The 19,106-nt window shown below is 39.3% G+C and overlaps 1 protein-coding gene across 1 annotated transcript in view; it reads left to right on the top strand.

The window, feature by feature from the left end:
• Positions 1-18,610, top strand: part of LOC141258157 (gamma-aminobutyric acid receptor subunit rho-2-like) — a 94,303-nt gene extending 75,693 nt beyond the window's left edge. Inside the window, exons 5-9 of the mRNA XM_073673167.1 lie at positions 2,771-2,853; positions 5,786-5,926; positions 7,080-7,232; positions 13,068-13,264; positions 16,964-18,610. Of these exons, the coding sequence (XP_073529268.1) occupies positions 2,771-2,853; positions 5,786-5,926; positions 7,080-7,232; positions 13,068-13,264; positions 16,964-17,266 (877 nt within the window). The 3' untranslated portion in view covers positions 17,267-18,610. The remainder of the gene's footprint in view (positions 1-2,770; positions 2,854-5,785; positions 5,927-7,079; positions 7,233-13,067; positions 13,265-16,963) is intronic.
• Positions 18,611-19,106: the final 496 nt, after the last annotated feature.

The following is a 19,106-nucleotide window of genomic DNA, read 5'->3' as shown; positions in this document are numbered from 1 at the left end:
TAGGGTGCAAAGTGTACTTTAATGAGAAAAAAATGAACTTTTTAGAATTTACCAAATGGCTGCAATGAAACAAAGAGTGAAAAATTTAAAGGGTTCTGAATACTTTCCGTACCCACTGTAATGTCCACCATTCTGCGCCCATAGAGTATTAATGTTACCCATCCTGGGCCCCTTCTAGTAATAATGATTTGGTTTCCAGTATCATCTTTATATTGATGACACCCAATTATTTACCACGTCTCCTGACATTACCCCCACCTTAATACAAAACACCAGGGATTTTCTGTCCGCTGTTTCTAACAACATGTCCTCACTCTGTGTGAAACTGAATATCTCCAAAACTGAACTTCTCTTATCTCCTTCCTCTAGTAACCGACCTATGCCCAATATTTCAATTGCCTTGGGTGGTTCAACCATAACTCCCATTCAGCCCCCTCACTGTCTTGGGGTTATTCTTGACACAGAACTTTCCTTTATTACCTATATCTAATCACTCACTTTCTCATGTTACCTGCATTTTAAAAACATCTTATGAATTCGACCTTTTCTCACCTTTGAAACTACAAAAACTCTTACTGTTCTTATTCATTCTTGTTTGCACTACTTCAACTCTCTACTGATCAGTCTCCCTCTAACTAAACATTATTCTCTCCAATCTGTCCTGAATGCAGCAGCCAGGGTTGTCTTTTTGTCCAATTGCTATACCGATGCCTCCACCTTGTGCACGTCATTACAGTGGTTGCCCATTCACTAGAGAATACAATACAAACTTATCTCTCTCACCCGCAAAGCTTTCCACAGTTCTGCACCTCCCTATATCTCCTCCCTCATCTCTGTCTATCACCCTATTCATATTTTCCACTCCGTAACTGTTCTAAGACTAACATCCTACATAATTTGAACCTCCCAATTCCGTCTCCAAGACCTCTCTCGTGCTGCGCCAGCTTTCTGGAAAGCACTACCCCAGACAATCCGACAAATAACTAGCTCCAACGTTTTTAATCATGCTTTAAAAAAAACATCTCTTTAGACAGGCCTATCGCCTCAGTTCTCTAACCTAATTTTTTCCTGTTCCCTCTTTCTAAATTTTTCTTAGAATCTGGTCCCTCCTATTCATATGTCTCCATATCCTCAATGCACCCAATACCACTTGGTAACTGTACTTAGACAGATACTGGCTGATGACGGGTTCATGCAGTTTTATGTGAAAACCTCTATTTATTATAATGATGGCTGGACCTATTTTTACCTATTTTGCCCCCCCCCCCATTTCTTTATAGATTGTAAGCTTGCAAGCTGGACCCTCACACCTTTTGTAACTGTTGAACAATGTGTTATTTTGTGATATCTTTATTGTTTGTACATGTCCCTGCTTAATTTTAAAACTCTGCGGAATATATTGGTACTATATAAATAAAATTATTATTATTAATGTCTGCCATCCCACCACTCTTCTCCAGGACATTTAAAAAAAATAAAACAATTCTTCTTACCTTCCACCACTCCCACGGCGTGCAGCATCCTCTTCCACAGTTGGCACAGAGGCCAGCAGTTTACGATTGCATGTTTGCCACGGCAGCTCATGACGTCACTGCCATGTGTCGCCCATGCTGGGCACACAGATGTCAGCTGCCAGCCTCAGATTGGCCTGTGGCATGTATTGTTCTAAATGAAGCCTTTGCACCACAATACATTTTAGCTGAATGTGCCTTCTCGTACGCACATCCAACAGAAATAGGTACTGGCGTCCATGGGCCCCCATCACACATGAGACCAGTTGCCACTGGTGGGCACATAATACACAATTTAAGATGCAGTGCCAGCCTAGCCCCTGGTGGCTCTAATCAGCTGCTTGAGGATAAGCCTGGGGGGGCATATGTGTCTCTACTCCCTGGCACAGCACGCCCCTGGATCAGACATGTTCTATGGGATTCATGACAGAGAAATGACTGACCTACAGAACTTTCCAAATGCCTTTTTTGCTTGCCATTCTTGGGTCCATTTAGCAGTATGGCAAGGAGCTCCATCTACTATGAACAGAGTGGACGCTTCTCTCAGCAGCTCACCTGAAAATATTGGAGGCCTTGCGGAAAGCAAGCAGTAGGATAACTTAGTTTTAACATGCATATTTGGCATATTTTCAAGAAGATACTGTGAAATAAAAGTTAATGTCCGAAGATCAGAGTGTCTAATTACTTGTGGGTTGCTTATGTACTGTTAACAAGATAAAAGTTGATTCTGCAAATAAAATGTATTTTAAAATTGAGTTTTCACTGGATTTTATTATTTACACTGAGTACGCACTCCAACTGGCCCTGCTCTGATTCTGGAAAAGTTTTTCCTTTTATTCTGTGCTCATTAATCCAAAGTTATGCCCTGTGGTAGTAAAGATGCAAATTTTCTCTTAAACCAACTGGACTTAAACAACAAAACTTTCTTTTCTGTGGGTGTGGCCATGTTCTGATTGGTCAGAAGAGAAAGCAAATGCCCACAAAGAACTTCTGTCATATACGCCCAGTTGGTTCAAGGGAAAATGTACATAATTATTACTACGGGATCGAACTTTGTAACGGAGAGGCACAAAACATAAAAGAAAAACTGTTCCAGAATCAATTGAGCAAAACCAATTGGAAGAGGCTTAAAATAAAAAGTCAAGTGAAAGGTCCTGATTAACTATAACCGCATATAATATTTGAAAATGTCTTCTGTGAAACTATTATGAAGTATTCTTTTTGATAAATTATGTAATTTCTTGATAATTCCTGTTCAGAATCACCGTGACTGCAATGTGCAACATGGACTTCAGTCGCTTCCCTCTGGATACTCAAACTTGTTCCTTGGAGCTTGAGAGCTGTGAGTAATCCAGGGCAATGTACAGTTAGTTTTGAAATTCTTCTGCCTTCCATTCTGTTTACTGGTCTTTTATTGGTCATTTTAAGGAAAGCAGGATAAGTCCCAATAACACTAAACTATCCAGGATAATTACACCTACTAAATGCTAAACAAAAGAATGAATAACGGCAGCTGTCCATACATTAATATTTCTGCCAAGAACAACTCACAAATACAGTTAGGTCCATATATATTTGGACAGAGACAACATTTTTCTAATTTTGGTTCTAGACATTACCACAATGAATTTTATAGAAAACAATTCAGATGCAGTTGAAGTTCAGACTATCAGCTTTCATTTGAGGGTATCCACATTAAAATTGGATGAAGGGTTTAGGAGTTTCAGCTCCTTAACATGTGCCACCCTGTTTTTAAAGGGACCAAAAGTAATTGGACAATTGACTCCAAGGCTATTTCATGGACAGGTGTGGGCAATCCCTTCGTTATGTCATTCTCAATTAAGCAGATAAAAGGCCTGGAGTTGATTTGAGGTGTGGTGCTTGCATTTGGAATGTTTTGCTGTGAAGTAAACATGCGGTCAAAGGAGCACTCCATGCAGTTGAAACAAGCCATCCTTAAGCTGCAAAAACAGAAAAAAACCATCCGAGAAATTGCTACAATATTAGGAGTGGCAAAATCTACAGTTTGGTACATCCTGAGAAAGAAAGAAAGCACTGGTGAACTCTTCAATGCAAAAAGACCTGGGCGCCCACAGAAGACAACAGTGGTGGATGATCGCAGAATAATCTCCATGGTGAAGAGAAACCCCTTCACAACAGCCAACCAAGTGAACAACACTCTCCAGGAGGTAGGCGTATCAATATCCAAATCTACCATAAAGAGAAGACTGCATGAGAGTAAGTACAGAGGGTTCACTGCACGGTGCAAGCCACTCATAAGCATCAAGAATAAAAAGGCTAGACTGGACTTTGCTAAAAAACATCTAAAAAAGCCAGCACAGTTCTGGAAGAACATTCTTTGGACAGATGAAACCAAGATCAACCTCTACCAGAATGATGGAAAGAGAAAAGTATGGCGAAGGCGTGGTACAGCTCATGATCCAAAGCATACCACATCATCTGTAAAACACAGCGGAGGCAGTGTGATGGCTTGGGCATGCATGGCTGCCAGTGGCACTGGGTCACTAGTGTTTATTGATGATGTGACACAGGACAGAAGCAGCCGACTGAATTCTGATGTATTCAGAGCCATACTGTGTGCTCAGATCCAGCCAAATGCAGCCAAACTGATTGGTCGTCGTTTCATACTACAGATGGACAATGACCCAAAACATAAAGCCAAAGCAACACAGGAGTTTATTAAAGCAAAGAAGTGGAATATTCTTGAATGGCCAAGTCAGTCACCTGATCTCAACCCAATTGAGCATGCATTTTACTTGTTAAAGACTAAACTTCAGACAGAAAGGCCCACAAACAAACAGCAACTGAAAACCACCGCAGTGAAGGCCTGGCAGAGCATCAGAAAGGAGGAAACACAGAGTCTGGTGATGTCCATGAGTTCAAGACTTCAGGCAGTCATTGCCAACAAAGGGTTTTCAACCAAGTACTAGAAATGAACATTTTATTTACAATTATTTAATCTGTCCAATTACTTTTGGTCTCTTTAAAAACAGGGTGGCACATGTTAAGAAGCTGAAACTCCTAAACCCTTCATCCAATTTTAATGTTTATACCCTCAAATGAAAGCTGAAAGTCTGAACTTCAACTGCATCTGAATTGTTTTGTTTAAAATTCATTGTGGTAATGTCTAGAACAAAAATGAGAAAAATGTTGTCTCTGTCCAAATATATATGGACCTAACTGTAATTGTGTTAAAAAATCTGCCCTCAATTAACATGTGTGTGGATAAGCAGTTGTAACTTAGAATGTTTGTTCATTGTACATTACATAGCTCGTTTTTCTAAATGCTGCCGGAAAAATGAAGAGTCCTTAGCAAAAGGAGCCCCCATGACCAACTCCTGATTGGGCCTTATGTATTGCACTAAACTGGGCAATTCTTTAAGATAATACCTAAAAGTAAATATCCACATTTTGATAACATTTTGTTCTTAATCTTTATATAATCTAAATACATTTACGATCTTACCATCACCCAAATTTACGTAATACACAGTAGTGGGAATTTAGGAGTTAATTCACACTGATATACACCGAAAACAGTGAAATCTCGCCAAAATACTTCATTCTTAAAAAAGACCACTGCAGACCAGATTTCCTTCACAGATTTTTAATACCATTATATACTATGCATACAGACCCATCTTTGAGAAAAACACCACCTAACAAAACACTTTTCAATGAAATATCATTCTATTAACTAAGCCCTCTTTAGATAGGAAAGTTTGGGTTGGTGAGGCGCAAATCTATATTGTCTTGATTGCCATGTTGGACCACATAAAAAACAAACAATTGACCAGAGATTGCAATATGTTTGGTTTCAAATCATGTTGATAAATTAATTTGCAATGTTCTAAAAGGGGTAAGTCCCAATTTGACCACACATGTATTGATTAGATAAAATATTAATCCTTTCATTCAGAATTGACATAAAAAAGCACTCCCATCAAAGTTTTTATACTCTTAGTATATTCCAGTCATCATATTATATAGCACTGTGTACTTACAATTGCTCATTTTGACTTTCTACCCAGTTAATTCTTTTGTTTCCATTTAGGTCTATGACATGTAGAGACAGGAAGTCTCTTTCCCCTGAATGAGTCATCATTAGAAGTACAATTCTACCTCACTGCAAACTCCCTGACAAGGGGTAGGAGCGGAGCAGCTGGGTCAGGAGTTGAAGAGTGGGGTGACTCATGAAAGGGAAAAGAGACTGTTCTGGACTGTTTACAACTATTGTCTTTTTTTATTAATAGATGCCTATACTGATGAAGATCTGATGCTTTACTGGAAAAAGGGAAATGAGTCCTTAAAAACAGATGAGAAGATTTCATTATCTCAATTCTTGATTCAGAAATTTCACACCACATCTAGACTCGCATTCTACAGCAGTACAGGTAACTAAAATGTCAGTGATGAATTGAATGAGATCAATTTATTTATTTCAACATTGATCCACAATGATAAGGGTATTGTTTTATTCTTAAATGGTTACTGTCAATTCACAAACTCTGCATAATTAAATAGTACACTCAGAAATATAGCTTGCTCAAGACAATTGCTGCCTGCTCCATGAGGGATCAGATTACAGCTGCCTATATAGTCTATACAAGGGTGACGTGGACAAAGTGATAGAGGGCAGCAGAGAGACACACAGAGGGGAGTCTGCATCTTTCTGGTGTTTTTCCTCACTCTAGCTACGCTGCTTAGTACTGCTGTGTTTTACCTCACTCTAGTGCCTAATTCACAGCTATGTTGCTCAGTACTGCTGTGTTTTACCTCACTCTAGTGCCTAATTCACAGCTATGTTGCTCAGTACTGCTGTGTTTTATCTCACTCTAGTGCTTAATTCACAGCTACGCTGCTCAGTACTGCTGTGTTTTATCTCACTCTAGTGCTTAATTCACAGCTACGCTGCTCAGTACTGCTGTGTTTTACCTCACTCCAGTGCTTAATTCTCATCTATGCTGCTCAGTACTGCTGTATTATGTCCTCTTTGCTGCTGCTTCTTCTAAACATGTTCCATATTGGCGCAATAGAGCAGGAATCCCTCATGTTTTTGTGAACTGCATGTGGGAGACTTCATAAAAGCTAATCATAGCCGGTTAGTTCACATACAAATAAAAGAAAATTATAGATACAGCCTGCAGAAAGGAGAACTGCTTATAAAGGCAGTATAAACATCAAACAAAAGTAAGAAAGTGTTATTCCTCATGTACAATCACACTTGACAGTCACAGGAAATGACAGGTATGCTTTAAAGCAAATGCTTACTTTGTATCACCATATCTGTCCAAAATTCTTAATAGCATCAAAACTTTTTTTTTCTGATAGAGATCTCAAAATCCCCTGCCATGCTTGTTTCCTTTTTTTAAGTGATTTCTCAAGAGATATTTTTAATTCTTATTCCAAATATGCCACCATGTATAATAGATCGATTCTGTACGAGCGCTTTCCCTCTAGTGCACTCCCAATGTTATGCTATAGTGTGAATGCAATAACTAACAACCTCACCCGTTTTGAATAAAATATTTCTCTTCTTTCTCACAGGATGGTACAATCGCTTGTACATTAACTTCACATTGAGACGGCACATCTTTTTCTTCCTCCTACAAACGTACTTTCCGGCGACTCTAATGGTCATGCTTTCCTGGGTCTCTTTCTGGATAGATCGCAGAGCAGTCCCTGCCAGAGTCTCTTTGGGTAAGACAAAATAGAAACAGAATTGCTGACAATTGTTGCATTATCATAAAAAAACAGTCATTTTGACCTGCACTACTAGGAACACACATTAAATACAGTTAGGTCCATATATATTTGGACAGAGACAACATTTTTCTAATTTTGGTTCTAGACATTACCACAATGAATTTTAAACAAAACAATTCAGATGCAGTTGAAGTTCAGACTTTCAGCTTTCATTTGAGGATATCCACATTAAAATTGGATGAAGGGTTTAGGAGTTTCAGCTCCTTAACATGTGCCACCCTGTTTTTAAAGGGACCAAAAGTAATTGGACAATTGACTCCAAGGCTATTTCATGGACAGGTGTGGGCAATCCCTTTGTTATGTCATTCTCAATTAAGCAGATAAAAGGCCTGGAATTGATTTGAGGTGTGGTGCTTGCATTTGGAAGGTTTTGGTGTGAAGTAAACATGTGGTCAAAGGAGCTCTCCATGCAGGTGAAACAAGCCATCCTTAAGCTGCAAACACAGAAAAAACCCATCCGAGAAATTGCTACAAGGAGTGGCAAAATCTACAGTTTGGTACATCCTGAGAAAGAAAGAAAGCACTGGTGAACTCATCAATGCAAAAAGACCTGGGCGCCCACAGAAGACAACAGTGGTGGATGATCGCAGAATAATCTCCATGGTGAAGAGAAACCCCTTCACAACAGCCAACCTAGTGAACAACACTCTCCAGGAGGTAGGCGTATCAATATCCAAATCTACCATAAAGAGAAGACTGCATGAAAGTAAATACAGAGGGTTCACTGCACGGTGCAAGCCACTCATAAGCATCAAGAATAAAAAGGCTAGACTGGACTTTGCTAAAAAACATCTAAAAAAGCCAGCACAGTTCTGGAAGAACATTCTTTGGACAGATGAAACCAAGATCAACCTCTACCAGAATTATGGAAAGAGAAAAGTATGGCGAAGGCGTGGTACAGCTCATGATCCAAAGCATACCACATCATCTGTAAAACACGGCGGAGGCAGTGTGATGGCTTGGGCATGCATGGCTGCCAGTGGCACTGGGTTACTAGTGTTTATTGATGATGTGACACAGGACAGAAGCAGCCAAATGAATTCTGATGTATGCAGAGCCATACTGTGTGCTCAGATCCAGCCAAATGCAGCCAAACTGATTGGTCGTCGTTTCATACTACAGATGGACAATGACCCAAAACATAAAGCCAAAGCAACCCAGGAGTTTATTAAAGCAAGGAAGTGGAATATTCTTGAATGGCCAAGTCAGTCACCTGATCTCAACCCAATTGAGCATGCATTTCACTTGTTAAAGACTAAACTTCAGACAGAAAGGCCCACAAACAAACAGCAACTGAAAACCACCGCAGTGAAGGCCTGGCAGAGCATCAAAAAGGAGGAAACACAGCGTCTGGTGATGTCCATGAGTTCAAGACTTCAGGCAGTCATTGCCAACAAAGGGTTTTCAACCAAGTACTAGAAATGAACATTTTATTTACAATTATTTAATCTGTCCAATTACTTTTGGTCCCTTTAAAAACTGGGTGGCACATGTTAAGGTGCTGAAACTCCTAAACCCTTCATCCAATTTTAATGAAAGCTCAAAGTCTGAACTTCAACTGCATCTGAATTGTTTTGTTTAAAATTCATTGTGGTAATGTCTAGAACCAAACTTAGAAAAATGTTGTCTCTGTCCAAATATATATGGACCTAACTGTATATAAAGTGTTAAAAGATTGGTTTACCTTTGTTCAAGTTGCATAAATATATTAGAAAGTTGCTTTAATAGATATTCTACAATGTAATGTTATTAACTGAATCACTTCTTATAGCAATAGCAACATTTCATTAACTCCTTCATGACATATGATGTACAGTTATATGAAAAAGTTTGGGCACCCCTATTAATCTTAAGCTTAATGTTTTCTTAAAATTGGTGTTTTTGCAACAGCTATTTCAGTTTGATATATGTAATAACTGTTGGACACAGTGATGTTTCTGCCTTGAAATGAGGTTTATTGTACTAACAGAAAATGTGCAATCTGCATTCAAACAAAATAAGCCATCACACAGCATTATATCTTGGAAAATGATGACACAAGCAAAGTTTTTTTTTTCTTTTTTTTACAAATTTCACAATATTTTTTCACCACTTAAACAAAAGAAAACTATACATGTTTGGTTTCTGCCTTATTGTTCTGACCTGGAGAGTAATATTGCCATGTCAAGTCAGTTTTACTGTATAGTGAACATGGTAACTAAAAAAAGCCCCAGAAACTGTGGAATTGCACTTTTTTTTTAAATTTCAACGCACTTGGATTTTTTTTTCCGCTTTCCAGTGCATCACACAATAAAATCATTGGTGTCATACAAAAGCACAGCTTGTCCTGCAAAAAACAAGCCTCACATAGCTATGTGGATTGAAAAATAAGGAAGTTATGGCTCTTGGAAAAAGGGGAGCAGAAGACAAAAACATCTGACTGGCCATGCAAAAGTATTGCTGTGCTTGTTTTTAAAATAATTATATTTGCATATAAATAGTTTGGGGGGAGAAATTCTGCTGACAGATTCCATTTAACACTCAAGGCTGGAATAGGGAATTTCATAATAGCTTGTAATCTGAAGGTCAATGAGAGTTCCCCTAATACATTATATTTAGCCATTAATGTTCACTCTAAAGGGGTTGTTCACCTTTCAGGATTTTTTTTACTTAAATGCCATGTATTTGAGGCTCAAAACCATTTTTACAATTGTGTTTCAATAAACATTTTGCATCATTAGCCTTCTATAGCTTCTGTGTTGCACTGTCTATTGCTGACACTTAACCCACAGTCTAACAAGGAATTCGTAACTCTTTTTTATCAGTCTTTTTTCTCTCAGCTGATTTATGACCCCACACTATATTAAAGTCGAATGTGCAGGAAAAAAATAGCCTGTAAAAGTCAAATGTTGCAAAGTTTTTAATGAAAAGAATTGCAAAAACAATTGTTAGCACAAATTACATACATTGTCCCAAAAGGTGGCTAACCTCTTTAAATCAGCAAAAATATCTCTATACAGTGTAAAGCAGAGTTACATTCTATGCATCCCTCTGTCACACAAATGGAACAATATTCATAGTATAGGCTAAGGTTTTAGGTAATTTTTATCACAAATTTAGTAATTTCAAAGGAAATTTACACATATGAGTTTCCAAAGACAATGCCCTCCTAGACTTGGTTATACAAATACTTAAAAAAGGTTTTATTGACCAATAAACTGTGATCAATGTTTGAAGCAAATCTAGATGATTGGTGACGTTATAAAATAATAAGCCATCTAGTTCCACCCATTTGGCTATTTGTAGTAGATTTTTATGCTGCAAAAAACAGGGTGTTGGAAGGGAAAACGCCATTTTGTAATGTATTTTTACATGCAGTTTTGATGCATTTTTGCTTGTGTTTTTTCTCATTCATGTAAATGGGTGAAAAGTGCTGCAGAAACCATGAATGAATTGACATGCTGCAGATTTAAAAAACACATTGATGATTCAAGTCTGCAAGGAAAAGTAAGCAACATGTGCATGAGATTTCAGAAATTTCATTCACTTTGCAGGAAAAATATTTAGATTTGAGAGTCCTCAGTGGTTGATACCTTTTAATGGCTAACTGAAAAGATGGTAACAAATTGCAAGCTTTCGAGACTACTAGGGTCTCTTCATCAGACATAGTATAACACAAAATCTGAAGTGTCACATATTTATACACAACAAGGAACAGAAATAATGCAATAGATGAGACAAGTGACGTAAAGCAGAACTATTAGTATGGGAGAGTGATAAACAGTTGTGGCCATAAATATCGGAATCGTTTATAGATAAGGAGTGTGAAAGTTTTATTGTCCTGTGATTGAAGTCTGGTCTGGGGCTGTGATGTCCCCACGGGTCTGGGGCTGTGATGCCCCCAGAGGTCTGAGGAGCACATTCCTTAGGTGATGTAGAATGACATAAATCCATGCGACACATTGATTCCTGCACTGAGTGTATCAAAGGTTGTCATTAGTTTGTATTCCCAGACTTTTCTGTCTCTCTGAGATTTGAAATGACCTTTTAATACTGGTAACTTCATATCCATGATGCTGTGATCAGGGATACAAAAATGTTTGGCCACAGGTAGATTTATCCTTTTTTTTTATTGTGTGGCGATGAGAATTCATCCTTGTTGTACGTTTTTGCCCTGTTTCCCATACATACAGACCCCCAGTGGACATTTAGTACATATAATTAAGTACACCACATTAGATGTGATGCAGCTGAAAGTACCTGAGATCTTGTAGTCCTGATGTGAGTTGGGGATCTTTATCTTGTCTGTGGTTTTTATAAATGGACAGGTGTTAATTTTTTTTCTGGTTGCAGGGAAAGGTTCCTGTAGCTGGTGGAGAGGACAGGGAGCTTCTGACAATGATGCTTCGTAGATTTGGGGGCTGCCTAAAACACAGAAGTGGGGAGTCTGGAAATATGGATTGTAATCAGGCATCTTTTTGTAGTAAAGGTTGTAGTTTCCATGCAGCTCACCTTAGCACCTCCAGATTTGGATTGTAGATGCCTTCTAGAGGCACTGTGTTGCTTTTTTTTTAGTTTTGTAATGTAGGAGTAGGAGGTGATTCCTTGATATTCTGGTGACTCTGTAATACAGGAATTGATGCTGATTCTTTGGTGAAACTAATTCATCCTCACCCACAATTACTTTGAATTTAATAACAACATATCTACAGAAGACTGGTACAGCGATGGGAAGTAAAATGGCTCCACAGTACGCAAATCTTTTCATGGCCAAGCTTGAAAGTGACTTTTTGTCCTCATGTCCCATCAGGCCTCTGGCCTACTATCGTTACACTGACGATATTTTAATCATCTGGACGGAGTCTGAGCAACAGTTAAAGATGTTCCATGAACACTTTAATCAATTTCATCCCACCATCAACCTAACACTCAACTACTCTTGTACTGAAATTAACTTTTTGAACACTATCATTAAGCTACAGAACAATGAAATAGAGACATCCCTGTATTGGAAGCCAATCAACCGTCCAACATACCTTAAATGGGACAGTTTCCATCCAAAACACATAAAAATTTGTATTGTCTACAGCCAAGCCATCAGTTACAATCGGATATGTTCCAAACCTATGGATAGAGATAAATAACTTGGTTGCCTCAGAAAACCTTTTTGAATCAGGGCTATCATCCAAGAGCAACTGAGAACCAGATTGACACACTCAGTGCAGGAATCAATGTGTCGCATGGATTTATGTCATTCTACATCAACTAAGGAATGTACTCCTCAGACCTCTGGGGTCATCATAGCACCGGACCAGACTTCAATCACAGCACAATAAAACTTTCACAGTCCTTATCGATAAACAATTCCGATATTTACGGCCACAACTGTTTATCACTCTCCCATACTAATAGTTCTGCTTTACGTCACTTGTCTCATCTATTGCTTTATTTCTGTGCATTGTTGTGTATAAATATGTGACTCTTCAGATTTTGTGTTATACTATGCCTGATGAAGAGACCCTATTAGTCTCAAAAGCTTGCAATTTGTTACGATTTTTTCAATTAGCCATTAAAAGGTACAAACCACTTAGAACTCTCAAATCTAAATATTTTTCTATCTACTGGCTAACACGGTACAAAGATATATATTTTTCCTGTATTCACTTTGCTGGTAATTTCAAACTCTGCTTTTTCATGGCAAAAACACACTGAAAAAAAATTAGACAAAAGTTAGTCATTGCAGAGGTCGATTATACAGTAAATAAATTTGCCCTATTTGGTATTACCTAGGCATAACCACCGTGCTGACTATGTCCACCATCATTACCGGAGTCAATGCCTCTATGCCTCGCGTATCATACATCAAAGCTGTGGACATTTACTTGTGGGTCAGTTTTGTGTTCGTCTTTCTATCGGTGCTGGAGTATGCTGCGGTGAATTACCTGACTACAGTGGCAGAACGGAAAGAAAGGAAACTAAGGGAAAAGGTAGGTCATTTATCACATTTGTACTGATCGTTCATCCAGGGTCACAGCTTTCCTTCAGTAAAAATTAAATTTTCTGCCTTGGGCTTTTATCTTGATACATTGGTCAAGGTAGAGCTTGTTGGTGGTTGTTGGCACCAAGAGACCACAGGAAGCAACAAATATTTTTTAAATATCACTTGCTTTTGTATAACCATTCTCCATTTTTTTTTTGTCAATGTAGCTGTATCTCTTATTGCGGAATGAGCAGTAGTATTTTATGGCTCCCTTTTGAATACATAATACAAAAAATTGTGTCCCTTACTAATTCTTTTGGCAAGTAGAATTATGTACAATTATGGCAATATCAAATTATATTTTTTATGCTTTACTACATGTGTGAACTTGCTGAAAGCACAGATGACAGATAAAATAAATACTAGTGACCCCAAATGAAGGTAACGATTGAAATTCTGTGGGTTTCTTTTTTTATATCTGTAATTTTTTTTACTGTACATTTGAAGATTATGCTTTAAGCAATAGACATTTTTCATTGAAGTGCAATGACCTGTATGAAGAAATTTCTAGCTAATATACCCACATTAAAGATGTAATTCACAAGAATATTACCTTTTTGATGACGCAGTGCACATACAGTAGTTGCAAATATTCATTAAATAAATGTATTTGTTTTCATTGTCTTTGAGTATTAGTAATATAAATCTGAACTTCATGACATGCAAACAAAGGCAGGCAAAGCCAAGAGGTACTGATCACTAGTGCGCATGGCGCATGCCACCCCCTGAAATAGATATATATATATATATATATATATATATATATATATGTTGTAAGGTAGCGGTATTGATCATGTTGGGGGGCACTCATTTCACCGGGTCAATTCAAGCACACAAGCCACGTTTTCCAGTAAACTAAAGTCCAGCAGTTTATTACACGTCATAAACTGCTTATAACATAGTCCATCTCAGTGGCTCGCAGGCATGTTACACATGTAATGTCCTAGAGCCTTTTCAGTGGCAGCTATGCCCGCTTGGCTTTAGATACAGACTTCAGCAAGGTACAACATCAATGTCCATATAAAGAACCATTTTTACCTTTGCCGGGTCTTAGCTGCTTCTCTCAGCTCTGTTCTGCCACAGCTGTGGCTTTAAGGCTCCCCAGCCGTGGTCTCCAAGCCTTTTGCCTTCCACAGCTACTGCGTCCCAAACACAGGGATCTAGCCTCTTGCCTCACCAGGCCTCACCAGGCCTCTCCAGGCCTCTCTCTTCCAGCCTCTCCAGGCTAATGGTGTCCCACACACAGGGATCAGGCCTCATGCCTTTTCACACCTGTTTCAAAACTACCAGGGTTTATATATCAGTCTGTGCACACAGGACCTGTGATGATGTCACAGTCATGTGATCAGTCACCTGAGGGGAGGTACATGGTCAGCCGGAACACACCCCCTGGACATTTTAGCAATGCAGCAAGGCGCTGCATTACAATGTGTATACAGTAAGTGATATAACATTGAATCCTAGAATATTAGAGTTGGAAGGGACCTCCAGGGTCATCGTGTTCAATCCCCTGCTCAATGCAGGATTCACTAAACCATCTCAGACAGATGTCTGTCCAGCCTCTGTTTGAAGACTTCCATTGAAGGAGAACTCACCACTTCTTGTGGCAGCCTGTTACACTCATTGATCACTCTTACTTTCGAATAGTTTTTTCTAATATCTAATCTGTATTTTCTCCCTTTCAATTTCATTCCATTGCTTCTCATGTTTCCATGTACAAATTAGAATAAGGATGATCCCTCTACATTATGATATTCCTTCAGATATTTGTAGACGGCTATTAAGTCTCCTCTTAGCTTTGTTTTTTTGCAAGGTAAACATTCCCAGATCCTTTAACCGTTCCTCATAGGACATAATTTGCAGTCCGCTCACCATCCTGGTAGCTTTTCTCAGGACTTGCTCCAGTTTATCGATGTATTTTTTAAAATGTGATGCCCAGAAATGGACACAGTATTCCAGATGAGGCCTGACCAAGGGGGAGTAGAGGGGATAATGATTTCACGTGATCTAGTCTCTATGCCTCTCTTAATACATCACAGAACTGTGTTTACCTTTTTTGCTGCTGCATCACACTGTTGACTCATGTGCAATCTGTGATCCTTTAGTATACCCAAGTATACTTAGTATGCTTAGTTCTATTCTGCCCATTCTGTAAGTGTCATTTTCATCTTTCTTGTCCAGATGTAGAATCTTGCATTTCTCCCTGTTAAATAAGATTCTATTAGCCGCCCATTGTTCAAGCTTATCTAGATCCTTCTGAATCCTTTCTGTCTTTTCTAGTGTTAGCTATCCCTCCTAGCTTTGCATCGTCTGCAAATTTGATTAGTTTGCCTTCAGTTCCTTTATCTAAATCATTTCTAAAAATGTTGAACAACACTGGAGCCAGGACTGCGCCTTGTGGTACCCCACTTCCAAGTGGATGTGCAACCATTAATTACCACTCTTTGAGTACCATCACTGAGCCAGTTATGAACCCAGCGCCAGGTGCTGAAAGCATATGTTATCTTTGTCCCCTGCTAGCACTGAGATCAGCACCAGCAGGGGACAATGTTGATTGTTGTATTGTGCCCCCGCTATGTCCAGAAAGTGTAAAAATAAGAATAAAATAAAAAACACCTGTCCGATATACTGTCCTACGCTGTAATCCATCTGACTGACAATTCTGCATCTGCGTCTGTAGTAGCTTGATGCGACCGCATATGCTGAGGAGCAGAGGAGAATGACTCGCTGCACAGAACTCAGTGAGCGGTGTCTTATCACTCAATGAGCTCAGCACAGGTCAGGGGCCCGCTCGCTGCAGGGAGTCACTCTTCTCTGCTCCTCAGCGTGTGTTGTCGCCTCTTGGTCAGATGGATTGCAGCGTGGGACACTGTATTTTTCAACTTCGGACAGGTGAGTATAAGGATTTTATTTTATTCTTATTTATACACCTTCTAGACACAGCACAATACAACTGTCAACATTGTCCCCTGCTGGTGCTGATCGCAGTGCAAGCAGGGAACAATGATGACAGATGCCTTCAGCACCCGGCGCTTGGGAACAGCGCTAACTGTATCGCTGATTCCCAGGTGCCAGTACATGTCACACTGATGACACACACATGTCATCTGTGTGTAATCATTGTGGGACATTTTGCGGCCTGTGCAGCGTGTAAAAAACTGACATGTCAGCGTGTTTTGCCAACGGACATTCATTTGAATGGGTTTACGTGTATCAGTGTCTCCGGTACATATGAAAACAGTCACCACACGTACTGGAAACACTGACATATGAAGAGGCCTGAAGCAGTTTTTTTATCGCTTGTCAAATTGGATTTTTTTTTTTAATTGTTACAACTATTCCATTGACCTTTTACTTAATTTCTCACTGCATCCTGAAAGGACTGCAGAAGCCCACACTCTATTAAAGGATAATTATTGGTATCTCTTCTCTTTCTTTCCTCATAATTGTTTTAGCAATAAACTAAACTAAACTTGTTACTTTTCAACAGCTCAATGCTCTTTCTCTGTTATGTCTAGCTGGGCAGTTACTCTCATTAATACATTGCGATTGAATGTTAATAATATACAATCTGATATTAGAAATTGTCTATATTATATTATAATTGTCTATAGTATATTATAACATATTAACTTTTGCTTTTCAGTTTCCCTGTACATGTGGAATGTCGCACACAAAAACAATGATGATGGATGGAATTTATGGTGATCCTGATTCTAACAGTTTGGCTGGATACACCAAAACTCACATTGTAGCAGAAGATGTAGAGAAGCAGGTGGTGCAGCCAGCCATGAGTCCAAATTCTAGTGCCTCCCGGAAGAAAGGAGCAAAGGGCCATGTTGGTTCACGATTGATGCAACATACTCATGCAATAGATACATATTCCCGGCTGATTTTTCCAGCTTCATTTATATTTTTTAACTTGATATACTGGTCTGTATTCTGCTAGAGTTCTATACTGAAGCTTCTTGTCTTCTAGATTTTTCACAATGTGAAAACTGGAAATATAAGGATTGACTTGTCATTTGCCTTTACCACAGAGTGTGTTTGAAATACAAATACCTCCATAAATAGGCAAAATAATGATGTATTAAATGTAATAAGCTAATATATAGGCTGAATTACAGGAGCACCAATTCTTGTACATAAGTACTGCATATACAGTGCCTACAAGTAGTATTCAACCCCCTGCAGATTTAGCTGGTTGACACATGCGGAATTAACTTGGCATTGTGACATTTGTACTGTAGATCAGCCTGGAAGTGGGAAATGCACTGCAGCAAATTTTTTTTTTTTTTTTAAAAAAAAAACGTAAAAAGTTAATTCAGAGTGTCATTTATTATTCAACCCCTCAAACCACAAGAATTCTGTTTGGTCCCCCTAAAGTATTAAGAAGTAGTTCAGGCACCAAGAATAATGAGCTTCACATGTGTGGATTAAAGATCTCTTTTGCCAGCCTTTTCTGACTATTTAAGACCCTCCCCAAACTTGTGAACAGCACTCAGACATGGTCAACATGGGAAAGACAAAGGAGCATTCCAAGGCCATCAGAGACAAGATCGTGGAGGGTCACAAGGCTGGCAAGGGGTACAAAACCCTTTCCAAGGAGTTGGGCCTACCTGTCTCCACTGTTGGGAGCATCATCCGTAAGTGGAAGGCTTATGGAACTACTGTAAGCCTTCCACGGCCAGGACAGCCTTTGAAAGTGTCCTCCCGTGCCGAGGCCAGGCTTGTCCGAAGAGTCAAGGCTAACCCAAGGACAACAAGGAAGGAGCTCCGGGAAGATCTCATGGCAGTGGGGACATTGGTTTCAGTCAATACCATAAGTAACGTACTCCACCGCAATGGTCTCCGTTCCAGACGAGCCCGTAAGGTACCTTTACTTTCAAAGCGTCATGTCAAGGCTCGTCTACAGTTAGCTCATGATCACTTGGAGGACTCTGAGACAGGCTGGTTCAAGGTTCTATGGTCTGATGAGACCAAGATCGAGATCTTTGGTGCCAACCACACACGTGACGTTTGGAGACTGGATGGCACTGCATACGACCCCAAGAATACCATCCCTACAGTCAAGCATTGTGGTGGCAGCATCATGCTGTGGGGCTGTTTCTCTGCCAAGGGGCCTGGCCATCTGGTCCGCATCCATGGGAAGATGGATAGCACGGCCTACCTGGAGATTTTGGCCAAGAACCTCCGCTCCTCCATCAAGGATCTTAAGATGGGTCGTAATTTCATCTTCCAACAAGACAACGACCCAAAGCACACAGCCAAGAAAACCAAGGCCTGGTTCAAGAGGGAAAAAGTCAAGGTGTTGAAGTGGCCTAGTCAGTCTCCTGACCTTAACCCAATTGAAAACTTGTGGAAGGAGCTCAAGAATAAAGTCCACATGAGACACCCAAAGAACCTAGATAACTTGGAGAAGATCTGCATGGAGGAGTGGGCCAAGATAACTCCACAGACCTGTGCCGGCCTGATCAGGTCTTATAAAAGACGATTATTAGCTGTAATTGCAAACAAGGGTTATTCCACAAAATATTAAACATAGGGGTTGTATAATAATTGACCCACACTTTTATGTTTAAAATTTAACAAAATTCAACTGAGCAATATAACTTTTTGGTTTGTAAGATTAATGCTTCTGTTCATAAAACCTACTCTCATTTGCAGTTTGAAGGCTCTAACTTATTTGCATCTTATCAAACCAGCTAAATCTGCAGGGGGTTGAATACTACTTGTAGGCACTGTATATCAACTATATTAATTTACATAGATTTATACAAATATAACTA

The sequence above is a fragment of the Phyllobates terribilis genome, unplaced genomic scaffold (assembly GCF_046119375.1).
Source record: "Phyllobates terribilis strain yellow unplaced genomic scaffold, ASM4611937v1 Scaffold_3__8_contigs__length_932513732, whole genome shotgun sequence".
Lineage (NCBI taxonomy): Eukaryota > Metazoa > Chordata > Amphibia > Anura > Dendrobatidae > Phyllobates > Phyllobates terribilis.
The sequence above is the reverse complement of the archived record's forward strand: the minus strand, read 5'-3'. Positions and strand labels throughout refer to the sequence as shown.